General features: G+C 40.9%; 1 protein-coding gene across 2 annotated transcripts in view; it reads left to right on the top strand.

Annotated features, from left to right (window-relative positions):
• cacnb1 (calcium channel, voltage-dependent, beta 1 subunit) overlaps positions 1–17,320 on the top strand; it is a 54,522-nt gene extending 37,202 nt beyond the window's left edge. For both annotated transcript variants that reach the window (XM_072692863.1, XM_072692862.1), the window contains exons 8-14: positions 1,306–1,386; positions 2,327–2,385; positions 3,020–3,129; positions 7,338–7,489; positions 7,852–7,947; positions 10,100–10,285; positions 13,384–17,320. In XM_072692863.1, coding sequence (XP_072548964.1) covers positions 1,306–1,386; positions 2,327–2,385; positions 3,020–3,129; positions 7,338–7,489; positions 7,852–7,947; positions 10,100–10,285; positions 13,384–13,857 — 1,158 coding nt within the window. In that variant the 3' untranslated portion in view covers positions 13,858–17,320. The remainder of the gene's footprint in view (positions 1–1,305; positions 1,387–2,326; positions 2,386–3,019; positions 3,130–7,337; positions 7,490–7,851; positions 7,948–10,099; positions 10,286–13,383) is intronic.
• The last annotated feature ends 3,446 nt before the right edge of the window (positions 17,321–20,766 follow it).

Raw genomic sequence — 20,766 nt, 5'->3', positions numbered from 1 at the left:
TGGGAGGGGAGTCTTATGAACTCTGGTTTCCAGCAGTGATCCATATCGTTTTCTCTCTGCCTTAATTAAATTTGGTTCAGGCGTGTTTTACGGGCATGAACGTCAGATTTACATTCAGCGCAGTCAAGATTACTCAATTAAACATTTACTTGATTAAAATTGATCTTCTTGATTGACAGTTTTAGGAAAGGGCCTTTTGGACACACCCATTTATATTTACATTGCATTTATGCGAAACAAAGTCTTTTAAAGGCTTTCCAGTTTGTCATTATTATAGTAAAGTACACTGTATGGACAAAAGTATTGGGACACTTGCTTATTCATTGTTTCTTCCCGAACCAACAGCATTATTAATCAGCTTTTGTTGGAGTAACTCTGTACTTTATTTATTGCATTCAGCGACAAAAGCATACTTGAGGTCAGGATGTTGGATGATCACCACACCACTTCATTCCCAACTCTTGAACTCATCCCAAAAGTATTGGGTGTCCAAAGAACACAGTTCCACTGCTTATACCCCTCTAGTCCACGCATGGCATTAGGCATAGTGCCAGTAGGTTTATGTTTATCTGCTCCAGAGAGTCCTATTCTATTAACTGTACCTCTCTGGGACTAGACAAGCTGTGTAGACAAATATTGTGTCAGCAATAGGTGCAACTTAAAATTGCTGAATGCATTTATTAGAAGGGGTGTCCACAAACATTTGGACACATGTCTAGTATATGTCTTGCTACACAGTTATTAAAGACACTGAATTGTGAAAAGTGGGCCCCAAAAATAACCTGCTTATTACACACATATTTATACATATCATTAAAAAAAATACTCAATACTAGTCAAAAAAAAAAAATGGCATACATTATTTCAAAAACGATCATAAATAAAATGCAAACAGAGAAAAAACTGCTATCATATAACACCTCTCTGCTCTATAGGAGCAGGGGTTCCCAGGTCTGCGCCTGATGATCTGCTGTGTTGGAAATTGTATTTCCAATCAGGTCTCTGATTGAAGCAGTTTAAAGAAGAAAAATGGGTTCCAACTGTAGTCTAACCCCCCCTCCAATCTAACACACCATCCAATCAATCAAGTCTTTGGGAGCACCCGATTAGATTAGAAATACATTTGTTGCAGTGAGCTTTCCAGAACAGTTGATCACCTTGGACCTCAGGGGCCCCACAACCCTGCCCACCCCCCAGCTAGAGAATTCTCCACACCTTTATTGTGGATTTAGTGTAGATTACATTTCTGTGTAAGTTCAATGTCTATGTGTCTAACGCTGTATCTGTGCATCTGTGATTCCTCAGATGGAACATGTTCCTCCCTATGACGTGGTGCCTTCTATGAGACCCATCATTCTGGTGGGACCGTCACTTAAAGGCTATGAGGTAAGGCTACACAGTTTTCAAACTTAAAGCACATTCAGTCCAGTGGTGGCGAATATGATTGAGCCTCAGGAGACCTCAGTTTTTAAATCAGTATTTAAATCTAATGAGTACATACATAAATATTAAATAAACTAAGAATAAACTCAATAAAAATGAACACACGACATATGTGACACAATTCAGATTCCAGTTCAGGATTCCAGTTTAAGCGCTAACCATGATTGTGAGGAAGACAAAAATTCTTCCAAACTATTATTGCCACATATGGACTGGAAGCATATATACATGCTTTCAAAGTACAAATGCAACCAACCACTCCATATAACCTCCATATAACCTAAAACATTAACAGGCTAACATATCAAGTCCTATGTTTATTATTGGGTTATTGATCCTAATGCAGAAACCATGAATAATCTAGTACCCAATTAGCACATTTTGTGGCGTTTTACAGGGTTCCTAGTTTATGAAACTGATGTTATTTATGGTAGTAATGTAGTGAAGTTGTTGGACATTATTACTTAGCGTAAGTCGAGTTTGGTCATTTGACTTCTGAGTTTTAGCATCACCCTATGCTTAATAGACCTTTTGTAGGTATAGTTACTGCTTTATTCCAGCCCCTTACTATTAATCCACTCAGTGCTCACAGCTAAGGTACCGAGGTTAAATCTAAAATAGTGTGTTAGGAGAGAAGTGGTCTGCGTCATGCCAGAGCGGTCTAAAATTAACCGTAGGCAATTCAGATCAGCGAAGCGTTCCTGGTAATTAGGAAGAGCCATATCAAGCGGCATTGAGGAAATCCTGACAGCAGCAGCTGGAGGGGCTGAAAATGGAATTGATGTAAATTTAGTTCTTATATGTAAGTTTTATTTAGAGCACTGTAGTTCATAAAATTGTGTGTATGTATGTTTGTGTGTGTGTGTGTGTGTGTGTTACTCAGGTGACTGACATGATGCAGAAAGCTCTCTTTGACTTCTTAAAACACAAGTTTGAGGGCAGGTAGGTGCCTGTGTTTTATTAATGATGTGAATGATGTTATGATCAGTTACGATCAATTATGATCAATTAAACTTATTATTAATTTTGCTACCAATAATTAGTAATTAGTGTAATTATTTGAAACTTTTTTTTTTTAAAGGTGCCATGTTAAACCTAAATGAATTAAGATAATTAAGTGTTATTAAAGTAATCCCAACACCTGTTCAGTCATAGTGGCTTTATTGAGCTTTTTTGAGTTGGAACAGCCGCCGTGTGGTTATAATACAGTTGGTATATATTTCAGAATATCCACCACCATGACGTTGGTGCTGTAGCAGCAGCACCTATGAGGTCATAGTGGCCCTTGCTATAGCAACAGCCGTTATGAGGTCACAATACTGTTGGCTGTTGCATATTGCAGATCTTCCATTACCTCAATGCCGTTGCAGGAACAGCAGCCATTGTGAGGTTATAATGTCTGTCGCCATAGCAACAGCCATTATGAGGTCACAATGCAGTTTGTCGTTGCGTATTGCAGAACGTCCATTACCCTGATGCTGTTGCCATAGCAGCAGCCGTTATGAGGTCATAATGGCCGTCGCCGTAGCAACGGCTGTTATGAGATCATAATACTGTTGGTTGTTGTTTATTCCAGAATATCCATCACCAGGGTGACCGCAGATATCTCGCTTGCCAAACGTTCTGTCCTGAACAACCCCAGCAAACACACCATCATCGAGCGCTCCAGTACCAGATCCAGTTTGGGTACGAATGTCTCACACACACACACACACACACACACACACATAAGAGGATATTGATACTGTGCCACACAACACTGTCTGCAAACTATTGCAAAAAAGTGAATGTGTAAACCCTGTAGAGCTCATCTCTTTTCTCCAGAAGGCTTTTGAAAGTTTGCTGACCTCGCTGTCTTGTGGTTCGTCTGTGGACATTCTGTCAGTGTTTTCCTGAACATTTCCCTGTGAGCTGTTGTCCTGATTGGCCTGTTCTTTCTTTTTCATCCTGTCTTTCCGGCTCTCTCCATCCACCTCTCTTTTTCCGCCACACGCTCTTGCCCCTTTCTCCTTCCCTCCCCCCTCTCCACCTCAGACGTACTGGGTACGTATCTTTTCATCTCACTCATTTCTCCTCAAAAATCCATACATACATCCATCTATCCATGTGGATTCACCTATGACACCCTCTTATGCTTTATCGGAGGCTCCTAACATGCCTGTTGCATGCATAACCTAGGAGTGAAGGAATTGACAAAACCAAGCTGGGTGTACACTCTTAAAAATAAAGCAGTGATGCCATAGAAGAATAATCACTTTTGGTTCTCTAAAGGATCTTTTAGTGGGTGGCTCTTTATAAAACCCTTTTGTAAATGTGATCTGCTGTGATGAGTATGCATTGTAAAGTTTATGAAGAATGTTTTTAAGCTCTATATCGACAAAAAGGTTTTCCAATATCTCCAAGCCAAGAGCCATTTCAGAACAATATTTTTAAGAGTGTAAGAATGTGTGTGTAATACCATGCAGCGTGCATATGTAGCCCTAATTAGAAAATAGAATCAGGAATGTTTAGTGGTTCAGCTCATTTGGTTTTATTAAGTGCTGCAGCTTTTTTTTTTTACCAAATTTTCCTCCCCACTTTTAGATAGCCAATTACCCAACCCACTTGTTAGAGATTCTCCCCATCACATGTAATAAGACTGACACGTGCGTCCTCCAACACATGCACAACCAACCACTGCCTCGTTTTGATCCTCAAGGAAAGCGCCATGTACCCAGCTCTGGTCAGCATCGCTCTGAAGTGATGTGGGAAGAGAGAGCCATCTACCCACCTGGAGAGAGCAAGGCCAGATGTGCTCTCTCTGGCTTCCACTGCTGATGGGAGGAAGCATGACCTGGAATTTGAAAAAGTGATTCTCAGGTCATCGTGGCGCCCTAGTTTGCTGTTCCACTCAGAGCCTGAGCATTGCAGCTTTTAACATAGAAACGGTTCAGTTTTCTAGCAAAGCTGTGTTCCTATTCTGTTGTTGTGTTTCAGGCTCCTTAAAGTGTATATTTTCCGCAAATAACAAATAAAAGGTTTCTCTAAAGAAAAATCTCAGTAGGACCCCTGCTAATGGAGTTCTTTATAGAATATCTGCCCAGGTTCTTATTTTAGAATTAGAAACTTACTTTACAGCCATTGCGCAGCACTACAATGGATTTCAACCTCCACATTTAACCTGTCTTGTGTGAGTGAACATCCAAAACCTTCCACAACCCACAACCATTAGTAATTTTTGGAGCAGTTGGGGGTTAGGTGCCTTGCTCAATGGCACCTCAGCCATGGAGGGAGGAGAAGGCGCTGTTCCTTCACTTCCCCCACCCCCACTTCCCGCCTTCTGGTCCCAAGCCTGCTTCTCTAACATTAAGACCACAGAGGCTTTTATAGTTTTGTTATAAAACTAAACTGATTAACATATTTGACCTGAAAACACTGCATGCATAATTAAAAGGGCTATAGATTTTTCAAACATGATGTAAATGACATGAACCACTTCCTAGCACAAAAGGAACATACAAATACATTAATGGTTCTAGCAGAGCATCATTAAACACTCCTGAATTAACTCATAAGCTAGTATGCAGGGTCTTTAGGAGTTATAAGCTAATTATACTGGAAGAAGTGTGAAGGCAAGCCAGAGTTGAAGTAGCGGTGAGGTCAACCCAGCATTTTACCTGCACCAGACCTTGTACAATACCCAGGTAAATATCAGGAGGGCTCATGAGTGAATATATACCAATGCATTACATCTGAATTACAGCTGGAAACGTGCACTGTTTCTGTGACAATTCAGTTTAAAGAGCCAAATAATGTATTTATGAGTATTTGTATGAATAGTAAATATGTAACTTTGAGACGAACAATGCTCCGATGTCGTTTAACAACCCTGTTATTTTATCTCGGAATGAAAAGCGCTATGCTCTGCTTTTAATGGCTGATTTATGGCACTGGCAACAGAAGGAACAACAAAACTGTAGTTGTTCATGAGTCCTACTGGATTGTACTGTTAACTGTAACTGGTTAACTTTTAGCCTTTCCCCCACTCATTTCCCTGGGTTTGGCTTCCTCAAGTCTTATTAAAATAAGCTGGTGCTTTCCCTTCTGATGTATGTTTACCTCCAGTTTGATTCAGCTGAGGTAGCCCAAAGAAGAGATGGTAAAAAGCTTCAACAAGCGTTAGCTTTTAGCCTAACGTGAATCCTCATTTGTTTACCCAAGCTTTTGCTTTGTTGCACACTGACTTTGAGCTCTCCTTCTGTGGACTCTGGGACAGAAAAAGCTGTGATATAGGCCTGGTTAGCATTAAAACCTGTATTCCCGGTCTGGAGGCGATGAGCTGCTTTTCAGTATCACCACCGGCACTGTCACGTTTTCAAGTATATATAATGAGGCAAGACTGTTATTTAACAGTTTTGGGGTTTTGGAATTGGCCAATTTTCGTAAATGTTTGTAAACCTCTCACACATGCACTGCGCTTACATATGCACTGACTTCATTACCCCGCTCAAGTGTGTCAGTGGCAGAAACTGACTAAAACATGCGTGGACAGGATTTGGTGCCTCTCCTCTAACCATGATAACCTCCACATGCATGAGACTAACACACCATGACTTTTTGAGTTTCTGAGTGTGACTGGTATTCCAAAGAAGAACTCTTTCCTCATTATACAGAGCAGTGTGCTTGTGTCTGTGATGAACACCACTCATCACTTCGACAGTGTTTTTAATTTATTAACATGCATTTACAATACAGTTTTTCATGTGTTGGATGCTGTTTGTGTGCACTGAAAAATACAGTAATGCACTGAATTAACTTGATTTAAAGAGTGTAAATCATTTCCATATGGATACAATGTATTACATCAACAAATTTCCTCTTAACCTACCTTTTCGGTTTAAGTGTGTAAATGTAGTATGTTATTTTCTCCAAAAGAGGTCAGATTAGATTTTTTGAAGTGTGTCAGCCAAAATGCTATAAATGATTAAAAATAACATTTGGGTAGAACTGGAAGCTCATTTTTCTGCCCAAAATGAAATGTTCAGGTTATACAAATCTTGCTAGATTGTTTTTATTGTCTTACATTATTAAACTATATGTCCAAATATTTGTGGACACCCCTTTAAATGAATGCATTCAACTACATTAAGTTGCACCCATTGCTGACACAGATGTGCAAATGTGCACGCACACAGCTTGTCTAGTGCCTGTAGAGAAGTGCTGCCGATAGAATAGGACTCTCTGGAACAACAACCTTTTGGCATTAAAGGGTATAACCCCCCCCACACACACATTTAGCTGTGGAGCAGTGGATCTGTGTTCTCTGGAATGATGGTTGTCCATCCATTACTTTTGGGATGAGTTGAGGAGTTGGGGATGATGTGTGGTGTTGATTATCCAACATCCTGACCTCACTAGCTGACCTCTTGCGGCTGAATGCATTCAAGTCCTCACAGCAAAGCTCTAAAATCTTGTAAAAATCCAACAAAGGCAGAATAAATGTTTGTTATATATATAGAAAGCACGGATGACCATTTGTCCCCATAAGTGTAATCAGAAAAGATGACTTGACCCATCACTTTTGGACCATCATTGCAGCACTCTGCAAAACCAGGGGCTGTTATTATAAAGGGTTTCGACTGTATCATCAGGTCTGAAGACAAATAAACGTGATGCATTGAATTTTCTTAGATATGGGATCATTTAGCAAATGTATCTACTCAGATTTAAATTATTTACTTGTAGATCTAATATATTATTTTCATGTGGAGATGATGTACACATGTGCACAAGTGTATTCAGGGCATTTTCCTGTGTGTTTGTGTGTATATACAGCATATGTGTATGTATGTGTGTAAGTAAGTGTAAGTGTAAGTGTATGATTGTTCTAAACTCCTCCTCTTTCTTTCTGTTAGCTGAGGTGCAGAGCGAGATAGAGAGAATTTTCGAGTTGGCTCGGACTCTGCAGCTGGTGGCCTTGGACGCCGACACCATTAACCACCCATCTCAACTTGCCAAAACTTCCCTGGCTCCTATTATAGTCTACATTAAGATCGCCTCGCCAAAGGTAAACACAGCACACACACTAACATTTTGCTTAGTCACAAGTAAATACAAAGAAAATTCCCCTGTTAAAAATAAAGGTTCTTTGAGCAATGCCATAGAGGAACATCCTTTCAACCAGAATGAACCTTGTAAAAGACTTGTGTGAATAGTGTGAAAACTTTCACTTGATGTAAATGTTCTAGTTAGCAATTTAAGGTCCTTTACACTCATTTTTTCTAAACATAGTTCTTTATAGAAGCAAAAGTGTCTTTTCTATGGGATCGCTTAAAGAACCATTTGCAGCACCTTTATGTGTAAGACTGCATGCGCTCCTTATTGTGCTCGCTCTACCTCTCTCTCTTGCTCTGTCTCTTTTTTCTTCAGGTATTGCAAAGGCTGATAAAGTCCAGAGGTAAATCTCAGGCCAAACATCTGAATGTGCAGATGGTGGCAGCAGACAAACTAGCACAGTGTCCCCCGGTGAGTAGTTGCCTTTATGTGTGTTTGTGTGAAGGTTGAATTGGGGTGTAAAAGTGCATCAGTGCATCGCAATGTCAAAATCAATCGTAATAAATTGAGAAAGACTCCTAACACCGTACTTCCCTCATAATTACTGTACTGAATACTCTGTACTCTCCTACTTCATAATTACTGTACTGAATACGCCGTACTCTCCTACCTCATAATTACTGTACTGAATACACCATACTCTCCTACTTCATAATTACTGTACTGAATACACTGTACTCTCCTACTTCATAATTACTGTACTGAATACACTGTACTCTCCTACTTCATAATTACTGTACTGAATACACCGTACTCTCCTACTTCATAATTACTGTACTGAATACACTGTACTCTCCTACTTCATAATTACTGTACTGAATACACCGTACTCTCCTACCTCATAATTACTGTACTGAATACACTGTACTATCCTACTTCATAATTACTGTACTGAATACACCATACTCTCCTACTTCATAATTACTGTACTGAATACACCATATTCTCCTACCTCATAATTACTGTACTGAATACACTGTACTCTCCTACTTCATAATTACTGTACTGAATACACCATACTCTCCTACTTCATAATTACTGTACTGAATACACTGTACTCTCCTACTTCATAATTACTGTACTGAATACACCATACTCTCCTACCTCATAATTACTGTACTGAATACACCATACTCTCCTACCTCATAATTACTGTACTGAATACATCATACTCTCCTACCTCATAATTACTGTACTGAATACACTGTATTCTTCTACCTCTTATTTACTATGAAAGTCGACTTGGGTTTGAATTCACTTGTGTAGTGCTTTTCACAATCAAAAAAACAAATAAGTTTGACAGAATTGGACAGTTTTTAGGGAGGAGTTAGGAAGGTGTGTTAATATTTATTTTAATGAAGGATATGGAGATTCTCCTGTGTGGAATAAGATCTAGAAAGAGCCGGAACACCTTTGAAAATGGGATCGGAACAAAGATGGGATGGTAGTTCTATATAAGTGCTATACATTTATAAAACCATTGTTTATTTTGCCATAATAGTTTTTTTTTGTTTGTTTGTTGTTTGTTTTTTTCATTTTCCTCCTCAATTCAAGATAGCTAATTGCCCAAACCACTTGTTAGTGCTTTCATCCTGTCACATGAAATGATCCCAGCACTTGGTAGAGTAAGGACCGACACATGCCTCCTCCATCACACGTGCAACCAGCCACAGCCTCTTTTCCACTTGATGTCGAAGCAACTGGAAAAAAAGCACCAGGCACCCACCTCTGATCCATCAGCTAGCAGATTCCCATGCTGGCCAGCATTATACAAAAGTGATGTGGGCAGAGAGGGAGAGCCAGCTGCTCATGGCAGGCAGCATGACTCGGGATTCGAACCAGTGATCCTCGGGTCATAGTAGCAGTGGCTTAATTCGCTGGACCATTCGGAGCCCCTGTAATATTGTTTTAGGCTATTTTTAATGCTACATTTTTTATTACATTACTATAGATCATCTAGTGACGTGTATTCTATATGTGATCAGTATGTGAAAAGGGTGGTACAACTGTCTAAGCGTTGGGCCTATTATCAGAAGAGTCCAAGATAGGTTGACCTTTCCTCTCCTCCATTCATCCATCTGTTAGTGCAAAGCTAGCCACTGTGTATGTGTGTGTCGGTGTGTGTGTGTGTGTGTGTGTTTGTGTGTGTGTGTGTGTGTGTGTGTGTGTGTGTTTGTTAATGTAACAGAACTGGAAGTTTGAAAGGATTAGTTGGCTCACTTCTTGTGTCTTGGAGGAAGCACATGCTAGCTTACACCCTCCCAAAGCTAGTGGTGTTTTTTAACTGGGGAGTCGAAGCTATTAGGAGAGAACTGACAGTGACAAACTTGGGTGGGAGGAAATTAGTGATAATGTCAAAACAGATGAATCATGATAAGATTTGCAATTTCATGATTCACTGAATAATTTCCAAAAGAAACATAATTAAATCAAATCATCAAAAATTGACACCCCTGTACTGGACGTGTGTGTCATAATATTTGACTAATAAGTGTATAAAGTCCCACTCTGCTTTAACTCACATTAACACCACAGCTCCTTTTCCCCTGCTCTGCTTTTTTAGGAGCTCTTCGACATCATCTTAGACGAAAATCAGCTGGAAGATGCGTGCGAGCACCTGGCTGACTACCTGGAAGCGTACTGGAAGGCCACGCACCCACCCAGCAGCAACCCCCCCAACCCCCTGCTGAACCGCACCATGGCCACAGCGGCGCTGGCCGCCTCCCCTGAGCCCGTCTCCAACCTGCAGGTACAGGTGCTCACCTCACTGCGCCGCAACCTGGAGCTCCTGGAAGGCTCTGCCCATGGGCGGGAGGGCCAAGAGGAGGAGCACGCCCTCTAACGGGGTGGGGCAGAACATGCATACAAAGCAAGGGTAGGGGAGGGTTGAGTTGGAGAACTGCTCTCTTCCTCAGCGGCATGAAGAAAAAGTACATGATGAAGACAAGTACACACAGCTGCTCAACAGATCTAATCTACATCTACAAGCACAACTTTTTTATTTATCTTCTAGAATCTGTATGCGTTTTGTTGCCCACCTTCCTCCCCAGATCCCCCACTCCTTCCCAAAACACACATACACACCTATAAACACCCAGCTGTCTACCCCTCCCCTCCCCCAGCAGACACTGCATTGCCTGGGCTCTCCAGTGGTCCTTTGTCGTCTGGGAAACATAGGCTAGATCCCTGCCCCTTTTAGTGTTGCCATGGCACCCGCCCGGCTAAACAAGCTCACCTCTTTACCCTATTAACACAGTGCTTTCATCCTAATCTAGTGAGAGTGTGGACGCTAATGTTGTTTACCCAAGTTAAATTGCTGTTTGTGCCTCTGTGTGTGTGTGTGTGTGTGTGTGTGTGACTGCAGTTTCAACAAAGAAAGATGGGCATCTGCCCAGTCTCCACCTTAACAGTTGTTAAGGAGACGGGAGTGCTGTCGCCATGGCAGCGAGATAGAAGCAAATCGCTCGATAATGATCAAGAGAGCACAAATTCCCATCGTTCAAAAACAATCCAGTACACACACCGGCATACACACGGTTCTTCAAGAACACCACAAAGGAACAGTTTGGCCGATATACCATTATTTACACTAATCCTAAACTCAATCTGTTGTTGAACTAAGCATTCAGACTCCCTGCTGCACACCAGTCACATTTCACCTTACATGATTTTCTCATCACAACCACTAGAGGGCACTAACGAACAGCAAGTCAGCTGCTTTTGTGCTTGTGCAGCGCTTATGTCTTTAGGCAAGACTTAGCAGCTTTAAAGGTTTAGTTAACACAATGGGCTTTAGGGGCTACAGATGAGGGCTCTTTGCCACCAGAGGGCCCCACAAGGGTTACTGAGAATAGAATACTACCAATAGCAACTGGAAATACTGTGTGCTTGACAACTCTTTGTCCTTCTGTACTGAGGTACTGTGGTCACCAGTCTTATTGACACAGGGCCTGTGTGGCAGCAGGATTTCATTCCAACCAAGCAGGATGATGCCCAGTATTACTAATCAAGTGGTTGAAGTCTAAGGCCGACTTCAACTACTTGATTAAAGAATTGGGAGGGCTTCAGCCTTGTAGCCAAACAGGCAGTTCTTGGATGCACTGACTGTTGTTTTACAGTGTGATGCAGGAGTGCAATTGGTCCAAAGAAAAGCTGAGGTCAGTTTTTTTTTCAAATCAGACCTGCTAAATCGTTTTTGTTCAAGGTTACAGTAAGTAACTACTCAACTTTCCACAGCATTTAAAAGTACCACCACTGATGTAGCTTTATCAAATATGGCACCCCACCTCCCCACCTCCTTAATTATAGTTTAACCCCTGACTGCATGTAATCTTACCTTTATGATTGACGTACAGTCTGAATAGACTGTACCCAAAACAGAGTTAGCCTTATAGTAAGGCCTTAATACAGCAATGGGTCACGTAAACCTATCATTTTTAATCTGAGGATTCCTAGAAGTGATAGATCTGGAATGCAGTACATCAACCCAGGTATCACCTGTGAGCTGGGAAATCCCTTCCTTTCCTGTAGTCACTGTGGCGCTGGCTAGAGTTACTTCCAGTCATATGAGGTGCAGGAACTGATCATGCTGCTAATCTCATGGCTAACCGTTAACCACCATGTGCCCAATGCATGACGTTCTAGCAATGCCATTCTTGACTGACAGGCAGGGAAGTTCACAGAGTTCAGTGTTAGTGAGGGTTAAATCACAATAAAGGAAAAACAACCTGTTTTCTGAACTTCTAGCTCTGTTAACAGCAAACAATGAACCATACACTGTGTTCTAGCAACACCTTGTCTTTTGTGTTTGAAGCAGCATTCAGCACCTGGGTTAGTCCTCAAAAACATGTCCAAACAAATTCTTCACTTGAGCAGACCAAAAGAAATGCTCCACAATTATTGGAAATGTAATCCCTTTACATTAACTTGCATAGAAAGTTAAGAATGTTCTTCAACTATAAAGTTCCTACTTCTGGGTAATTTTTTTGAAAGCATGAGGCTCTTGAAAGTAATTTGCTGCTATTAAGTGAGCCTCATTAACCACCATTTGTTACCGCAACTGAACTAGGCCTAGTTAGACCCTGTTAAGGTCATTTGAACTGACCCAGGCCTAAAAATGACGGTGCTTTAAATGGTTCTTTGAGCGTTGCTATAGAAGAATCTCCTTTGGTTCTATGAGAAAACCATATTTTTGAGATTTGAGATTGTGAGGAACCTTTTACAGGTCTGAAGAACATTCACTTGATGTAAGGGTTCTTCGTTGTTGCACAGCCCTATTATAAACACACAGAAAATACCATTTGAAGCATCGGTATTTGTAAAAGTGTAAGGCTGGATTTCCTGAAATCATCTTAGAACAAAGAGGATTCTTAAATGGTCGAATGACTATCTCATTGAACACTCTCTCTCCTAGTTCAAATGACTCTAACTGGACCTAACTGGGCCTAATTCAGTTGTGGTGACATTAATAGCACCAAATGACTTTTAAGAGCCACATGTTGCCAAAAAAACACCATTACTCCAAAGTAGTAACTTTATAGTTACTGTGCATGTAGTTCAAGAATGCTGGCTATAGAAAGTTAGGTGCATTTGCATGATAGCTTGAAGTGTGTGTTACTTTAATATATTTGTATCTCATGTTAAATGGTTCACTAGTGTCACAGTAAAAAGGTACAGACTGAGCACACTAGTGTATGATTTGGAAATGCAGTGTTGTAACATGTGTGACTTAAACTTGAACGCTAACCCTTGCACTAACCCACTGCCTGCTCTGCTCTTTTTGTGTGTGTGTCACTGCATGCTGGTTGGCCGGGGTGTGTGGCTTGGTGCCATGGCTTGCCATTGCAGGGGCCGTTTCTGGTTCATAGTGAGCAGAAGAGGGAGGGGCCAGGTACAGAGCGCACCAGCCTCCAGGACTACCAGACCGACCTGGGTGGCAAGCAGCCACTGCGCTCCTCCCGCAGCCAGCTGCATGCCGGGGGCCGGGGGCTGTCCAGGCAGGACACGTTCGACTCGGAGACGCAGGGCAGCCGAGACTCGGCCTACACCGACGACATGGAGACAGATCCATACGAGGAACCGGACTCCTGCCGCGGCCGCTTGAACCCTGCCCACCACGCCCCCCGACAGGCGTCCTGGGAGGACGAGGGGGCGGAGCCGGACCAGGAGAACCTCAACATGGCCCCGCCGATGACCAATCAACACCAACGTGGGCGGGGCAAGCTGAGGGAGCGCTACTGTCAAGACGCAGAAGCAGGCGAGAGCACAGTGGGCCGCAACCAAAACCAAGAGGAGTGGAGCAGGGACGTTTACATCCGCTAAAACCATGATCCAGAGAGGACTGATGAGGGGAAGACAGAGGGGAAGGGCGGGAAGATCGAAAGGAATAGTTCAGTCAGAAGAGCTAATGTTGCTAACAATAAATGGAAATGGATTGACACCAATTAGCGTGATAGAAACTATAGACACTGCACACAAACATAGAAGATTATTATGGCATTTGGCGGGAACTGGTGTCTAGTCGTTGTTAGCCATATTAGCATATTTACTCTAACTATTCCTTTAAAGGGACATAAGGGTTTAAAGTGGTGTGAATGTCTAAAGCTGGATCTGTTTACAACCCAGAGATACAGTCACAAGAAAACGCTGTACAGTTCATACTTCCGCCAAGCGCATTATATCAACCAGGCTTTCACTCACATATTCAGTCAATCTTATTTTGGGGGGAGGGGAAGGGGACAAAGATGCGCTCGTTTAAGTTTTTATCTTTATTTTGTATTTCACTTGTGTAGTTCTGCATGAACCCTTACCGATACGAGGATAGTTACTGTTCCCAATGAGAATTAAATGAGTCAAAATATTTAACCACAAATTTATATGCGAGTGTGAGGGTGTGTGGATGAGTGTGTGTGAGGGTGCATGAGCGAATGTGTGTTTTTGTCCTCTGTAGTCTTAATCAGGGTCTATCTGGTACTCGATAAGACTTTACGCCCACTTTGGATTTCCTTAGCCTTGATTCATGCCCACTTTACTTTATTAGTCTGGATTCAATACAGCTGACCAATCCATGCTCCGCCCACAAATGTGTTCCTTCATCTGTTGTGAGGTTGGACAAGCTTAACAGAACGTTGGGAAAAATCCCTTTCAAAGTAATGAATTTAGTTTTTTTGGAGATTTGTGACAAAAAGTCAGGGTTTGATTTGAAGAGGTTATAAATGTGCTATCCCCCAACCAAATAATGAAAACCAAAATAATAAAAAACACTCTTATTTCATATCAATAATGGTCCATCCATATTTGAGATTTACTACAAAACAAGGACACACAGTGTCATTGATGCCAAACACCAATTTTTGTCCAGTTAAGAGGGAAGGAGGGAGGGAGCGGAGTGCTGGCCATGCAATTAAATCACAGTAAAATGCCCTGTCCACACACAAAATGTTGACTTTAGTAGCATTTCTGAAAACATCTTAGTTCACACAAGAACACAAAAAGGATAAGACAACACAAAAATGAGCTTGAAATGCTCAGGGCAGCCCTTGCTAAGTTTGGTGTCAACTGCAGTAAGAAGCAGTGTAATGCCCAAAACAGACCTAACACTAACAAAAGCTGTGTCTGAAACTGTGCCCTATTCGCTCTATAGTGCCCTACTTTGGGGTTCTGACATTTCATAGTGGTGTTCGAAAATGTAGTGCAGAATTTCCTTTGTTTCCAAAATGCACCATAATATATAGCGTACAAACCATGTACACTAAACTGACATAGAATTCCCATCAGCTTGTCTGAGGAAGACCAGTGTTCAGACTGTTAATGCGACGCACTCTGCTGAGCTCACACAAGTTAGGACATGTCTGAAATCACTCACCTCCATGTCGAATCGTGTTCCCTATAATTGTGCTCTATATAGTGCTCTAGATTTCTGCATGTAGGGGATAGGGAATAGGTCACAGTTTCAGACACAGTTTCAGTTTCTCACATTTGATCAAATAATAGATTTTCGTAGCCTCAGCTTTTTTTTTATTAAACATTGCTGCAGCAACACGGCAGTCTATGTATCAGCCACACACTTCTGATCAGAAAGTGCAGTTTCTGATGCTTTTTCCGAATGTGAGTCCTCTGGTAAGAACATGCTACATGTTAACAAAGTGAGGTTGTTTTCAAAAAGGTTTCATCCACACAAAAACACTGCATGTGGAGTTATCAAAAAACTTTGTTTCTTTTTTTAATATCCATTTTCAAAGACCTAAAATGCCATATTTGGGTGGATCACAGAGAAAAGACTGCGTTTTACCTTACCTTACCTTAATCCAAATTGCAATTCAGTTACTGACTTTTCACACAAATACGTAATGAATATCATTTGAATCTAAATCAGCAGAGTCAGGTACTAAAGGTTATACCGTCTGTAAAGTTTACACCAGTGAAAGAATAAATTTGTGGGCAGGGCATGATAGATCAGTTCTGCTGCTGAAACTACCTGTAAGCTAGCATCAAAAATGTTGCTTGTTTTTGTATATTGCCAAATCAGTCGTGCATTGGATCCAGCTAATCAATCGAGGCTGGGATTTCCCAGATTAAAACAGATCTCTACAAAGAGCTGCCAATATTTTTCATGTATATACTTTCTCTGTTTCTTTGGCTATTATTTATTTAGATGCTAGAAACTGCATCACATCCTTGGCCTGTTCTAGCTCCATTGCTGCTATGTGTTTCTTTATTTTCCCCAGCCTGTACAGTATGCTGTTCTAACACTCACTTTTGTGGTAAGAACAGCTTCGGTAAGGTGGCTAACACACACGAAAAAGCCCACCGACGCTAACTTTTATTATGCTAACAGGTATTATTATGCAAGATGAAAAAAAAAGATTGAAACTTTAAAAACTGCTTTGTTAACCGTGACATCACTTCCCACACAGTTGAAGGAGTGGGACGTCACCAGGACGTATAGATTGAAGGATTTTTTTTAAAGAGTGGTCTAAAGTACTTCCATCAAAGGCTAACACAGGTGACTGACATTTGCCTTGTCCAGTAGAGGTCTGTGTTCATTTTCCTGTGGCGCTGTCCCGTCCCCTGTGTCCACAACAGTTCATAACGCCAGTCGCCCAACTTTAACCAGTCACAAGTGCCGGAATATTTCATGAAGCCACGCCCACTGCATACAGTGGGTCGTCTTAACACATGTTGTGTGTTGTGTTATGAAAGTGTCACCCCTATGTTTTTTTATTTTTATTTTATTTTTATTTGGCTGTGGTTTCATGTCTGTGCTACCCTCCTGATTACTTTAGCTGCAGTGAGGTGCTGATTGTGTGAAGGCCTTTAGATTTTGCCATACAGAGAAAAAAAACTAAACCTCATAGAAACACACAGTTAATCTTCTACTGCCTTTTTCTCCTGTTTCTGCCTTTTGTGTCTCTCTGCGGCCATTTTATAAACCAGAATTGTGTGTGTGTGTGTGTGTGTGTGTAAGGGGGGCATTTTTAAAAAAGCCTTTAATGTGCAGACAGTCCGTGAAAGTCTTTGATGGGCCTATTTTTACTCGCCTATGTTTCAAAAAGGACATCATGCTGATGATGATGAAATTCAGTAAATAGTAAATACACAAGTAAATAGCTTAAGGAATAATGTTATTGTTGCGTTATCGCAATTGTTAATATATGAGATAAAAAAAAACGACAAAAACATGTAATCTTTGGTGCCTGATTGTAGCTCCATTTTGCTTTTTTGCCTTTTGTTTTTAATCTGTGGGTAAATTCGTATTTTAATTAAAACTTTTACTCAGAATCCACTCTTTGGCCGTGTCTGAGATCTTCTTGTGTGCTTTGTTTCCTCTGGCTTGGGAAGAGCAGTAGATGCTGCCGATGCATCTTAGAGGGCCTTCACCAGCAGAACAGTAGATAAAGCTAAAGGAGAGATGATAGAATACAGTAGGAGGACAAACTGAGAGACGACGGCATGTATTGGCGAGAGAACAAAAGAGGTGATGTCATGTGGAGAAGAACAATAAAACAGAGGAGGAAACTGAGACGCAGGGACAGTGGGATGAGAAAAAAACGAATAGTCAGACGGTGTGAGAGGGGGGGTTGTTTATGAGGGGCAATCTTGTCTGTTTTTGAAGTCAAACTGCTGAATGATTTCACACATTCACTCCCAATTTACAGACTCGCACACCACACATATCCTGAAATGGGGGAGGTTTGCAGCTGTCAGCGGCCCATCCAGGGCCTTAGCCGTCTGTGCAGATGTTTTAGACACCTAAGCACATTATTTGAACCCTTGTCTCTCAGCAATAAGAGACATTTTACTGTAAACACTCCAGATCTCATTAGAACAGATGCAGGTGAACATAAATCCAGTAAAAAGGAACAAGAACTTTTCATTCTGAAGAAAGTAGCTGAGATCTTGTGAGCTAGTCTGAAGAACAGAGCTTGGTCCAGTCCAGCCAGCACAGCGTGGATGTGTTCAATACCATCAGCAGAACCAAACCAGGTGTTGGATGATCACTATAAATAATACTAGACTCCATGAGGAGAGCTTTGGAGTTTTAATGAACACAGTGATCACGACTTTCTGTATGAATGTTATTAGTGTTTATTCTAATATCTGTGTTTTACTGTGTAAACAAACACTTACTGTCCAGATAAGTGTAATTATGTACATGTATTATTTTGTTAAATAATGAATATAATAGTTTATGGAAGCAGTTTATGTTTTTGTATGGATAAACAATGAATAATGTTAGAAAAAATATGCTTAACGTTAGTAGTCTAAATGTGGTGTTTTCAGTATTGATACGTTAGTTAGAAGAACATGGGTTGGGTTGTTGGCTTCTCTGTGAACTCCAGACCCTGTATGGATTAGTTCAGTTCCACCAGCAGCTCACCTGATTTACTGTAATGAAGGACTGATAAGATAGCCTAAACTAGGTGTTGGATGGGATTTGGAAATACTGGACTATTTCCAGGAGACCTTTGGAAATGGATAAGCTAAAGAACACACATTAAATCACAATGTAATGTTTATTGATATCAGTGTTCAGCAGATTAACCATTAGTAGCCAGAAACTCTGCTTCATCTGTAATTCTCTCAATAATAATCAATAGTTTATCCATGTGTAATTAATAGTTCTGTATGTCAGAGTTATACATTGATCTAAACTAAGCTTTGTGTAAGTTCTTCCTTTTTTTTCTTTTCAGGAGCTCTCCAAAACTGAACTGACTGAGCTTAGCATCTAAAGCTAAAAATGTATTTAATGCAGATCACTTAAGGTAAAGCAATGGATAAGTGGAATGCTAATGTTTATTCATAGTTCAATCATTGAGATGTAAATGCAGCCGTTCAGCGTGATCTGATGTGAAATGGGGCTTTGTGGAGAAGCTATCAGCTATCAGGAATTTCTTTCCAATAGTGGTGGTAAGAACCAAGGGTCACCATGTTTACAACATAAATACAGCCACCCTCAGTGATCTCCAAAATCACCAGTAAATGTACATTTGTAAATGTATTGTTTGTATGCTATAGTTTGGACACCCCTGGTCAAAATGTCTGTTACTGTGAATTGTTAAGTGAATAGAAGAGGATCCGATCTGCAGATGTCATAGTTAAAAGATCCAGACGAAATATTATTTATATTTAATCAGGATGACTTCTTATTTCAAAATAACAAAAAGGAAAAGGGCATGAAGCAAAAGTTTGGGTACAGGGCATGATCAGAACTTGGAAATGCTTGTTTTTGTAGCAGCTAAGCGAAACGTCTTTCAACTTCACCCATTCTTACTTGCTAAAGGCTAATGGCTTCCAATTCAGTGAGATTCTTGGGTTGTCCTACTAAATCACTCTTTTGAGGTCCATCCACAAAAGGTTGTGGGGCTGTAAGGGCCATCAGCTTGTTCTACCTGAGTTAGTCCATTGAGAATTTTGTGGTGAGATGGAAAAAAGTCAGTGGAATTCCCCATTAAGGAAGCAACCATATACTCTCCTTAAAGCATCCCAGGGTTTATGTCATCCCACTGAAATGACTTGGGGTTATATTTGTGTTACCAGGCATTTGGAAAATGGCTTTTGTTGGAGTAACTGTCTCTGGGAAGGATTTCCACTAGATGTCGGCGCACTGCTGTGAGGATTTAAGGTCACATCCTGAACTCACTAAGAGTGTTTGTGAGGTCAGGATGTTGGACGGTCTCCACCCCACCTCTTCCCCAACTCCCCAACTCATCCCAAAAGTATTGTATGGAGCAGCATCCATCATTCACATTGTTGTAAAAAGCGCTATATAAATACAAATTAATTGAATACCAGAGAACACAGTTCCACTGCTCCACAGCTCAATGCTGGGGGGCTTTATACTCCTCTAGCCCACACCTGGCATAAGACATGGTGCCAATAGGTTCATGTTTATCGGCTCCAGAGAGTCCTATTCTATTGGCTGTACTTCTCTACAGGCACTCGACAAGTTGTATGTGTAGGTATCTGCATAAGACACTGCAGGTGGTGATCAGTATCTGTGAATAAATTACTGTGCAGGGCAGCTTCATTTAGGTAAACTATGAAAGGTAAAATATCGGCCAGTTATAGTATTTTCTTTAAGTCTGTCTTTTTAATGTTCATAAATAACTTGGAAAAAGAGAAAGACAAAAAAAGGACAGTCAATCAGATCAGGATCAGATTTTGGTGTTTTTTTGGGTTTCTTTTAGTTTTTTTACACAGTCACCACCAACAGGACAAATGTTGACATGATTGGACGTGGGTTGTTAAAGTGCTGAGGTTGTGACTTTTATTGTCTTGGTAAAAACGTGCAGCCTCTTTTTGTCTGTATGTCTCTCTCTCTCTCTCTCTCTCTCTCTCTCTCTCATATCTTGGTTTGATCTGTTCAGTGTTTTTGATCGGCTCTGACTCATAACTCGAAACTGCTCTCGCTTACACAACAGACATCAGGGAAACGGAAGAGCGAATGTGGCTTAATTACATGTGTGAAACACACACACACACACAAGCACGCTGCCTTTAAAAGAAAGGCCTGTACAGAGGAAGTCTATTTCTGCTAAGTCAGGTGTGTTTACTCCAGAACTGCAGCTGAATATTTTTCCAGTTACACCTCCTCAGTTAATCTCAGCTTTCTGATACCAATATAAATATGTAGACTCATCAGTATCAATATTGTGCAGTGCTCATAAATACTCAAATCTAGCACTCTTAACATGTATGTGTAAAGGCTCAATCCTAGAGTAACAAATC

The sequence above is a fragment of the Salminus brasiliensis genome, chromosome 12 (assembly GCF_030463535.1).
Source record: "Salminus brasiliensis chromosome 12, fSalBra1.hap2, whole genome shotgun sequence".
Classification (NCBI taxonomy): Eukaryota; Metazoa; Chordata; class Actinopteri; order Characiformes; family Bryconidae; genus Salminus; species Salminus brasiliensis.
Note: the sequence above shows the minus strand (reverse complement) of the source record. Positions and strands in the feature narration are given on the sequence as shown.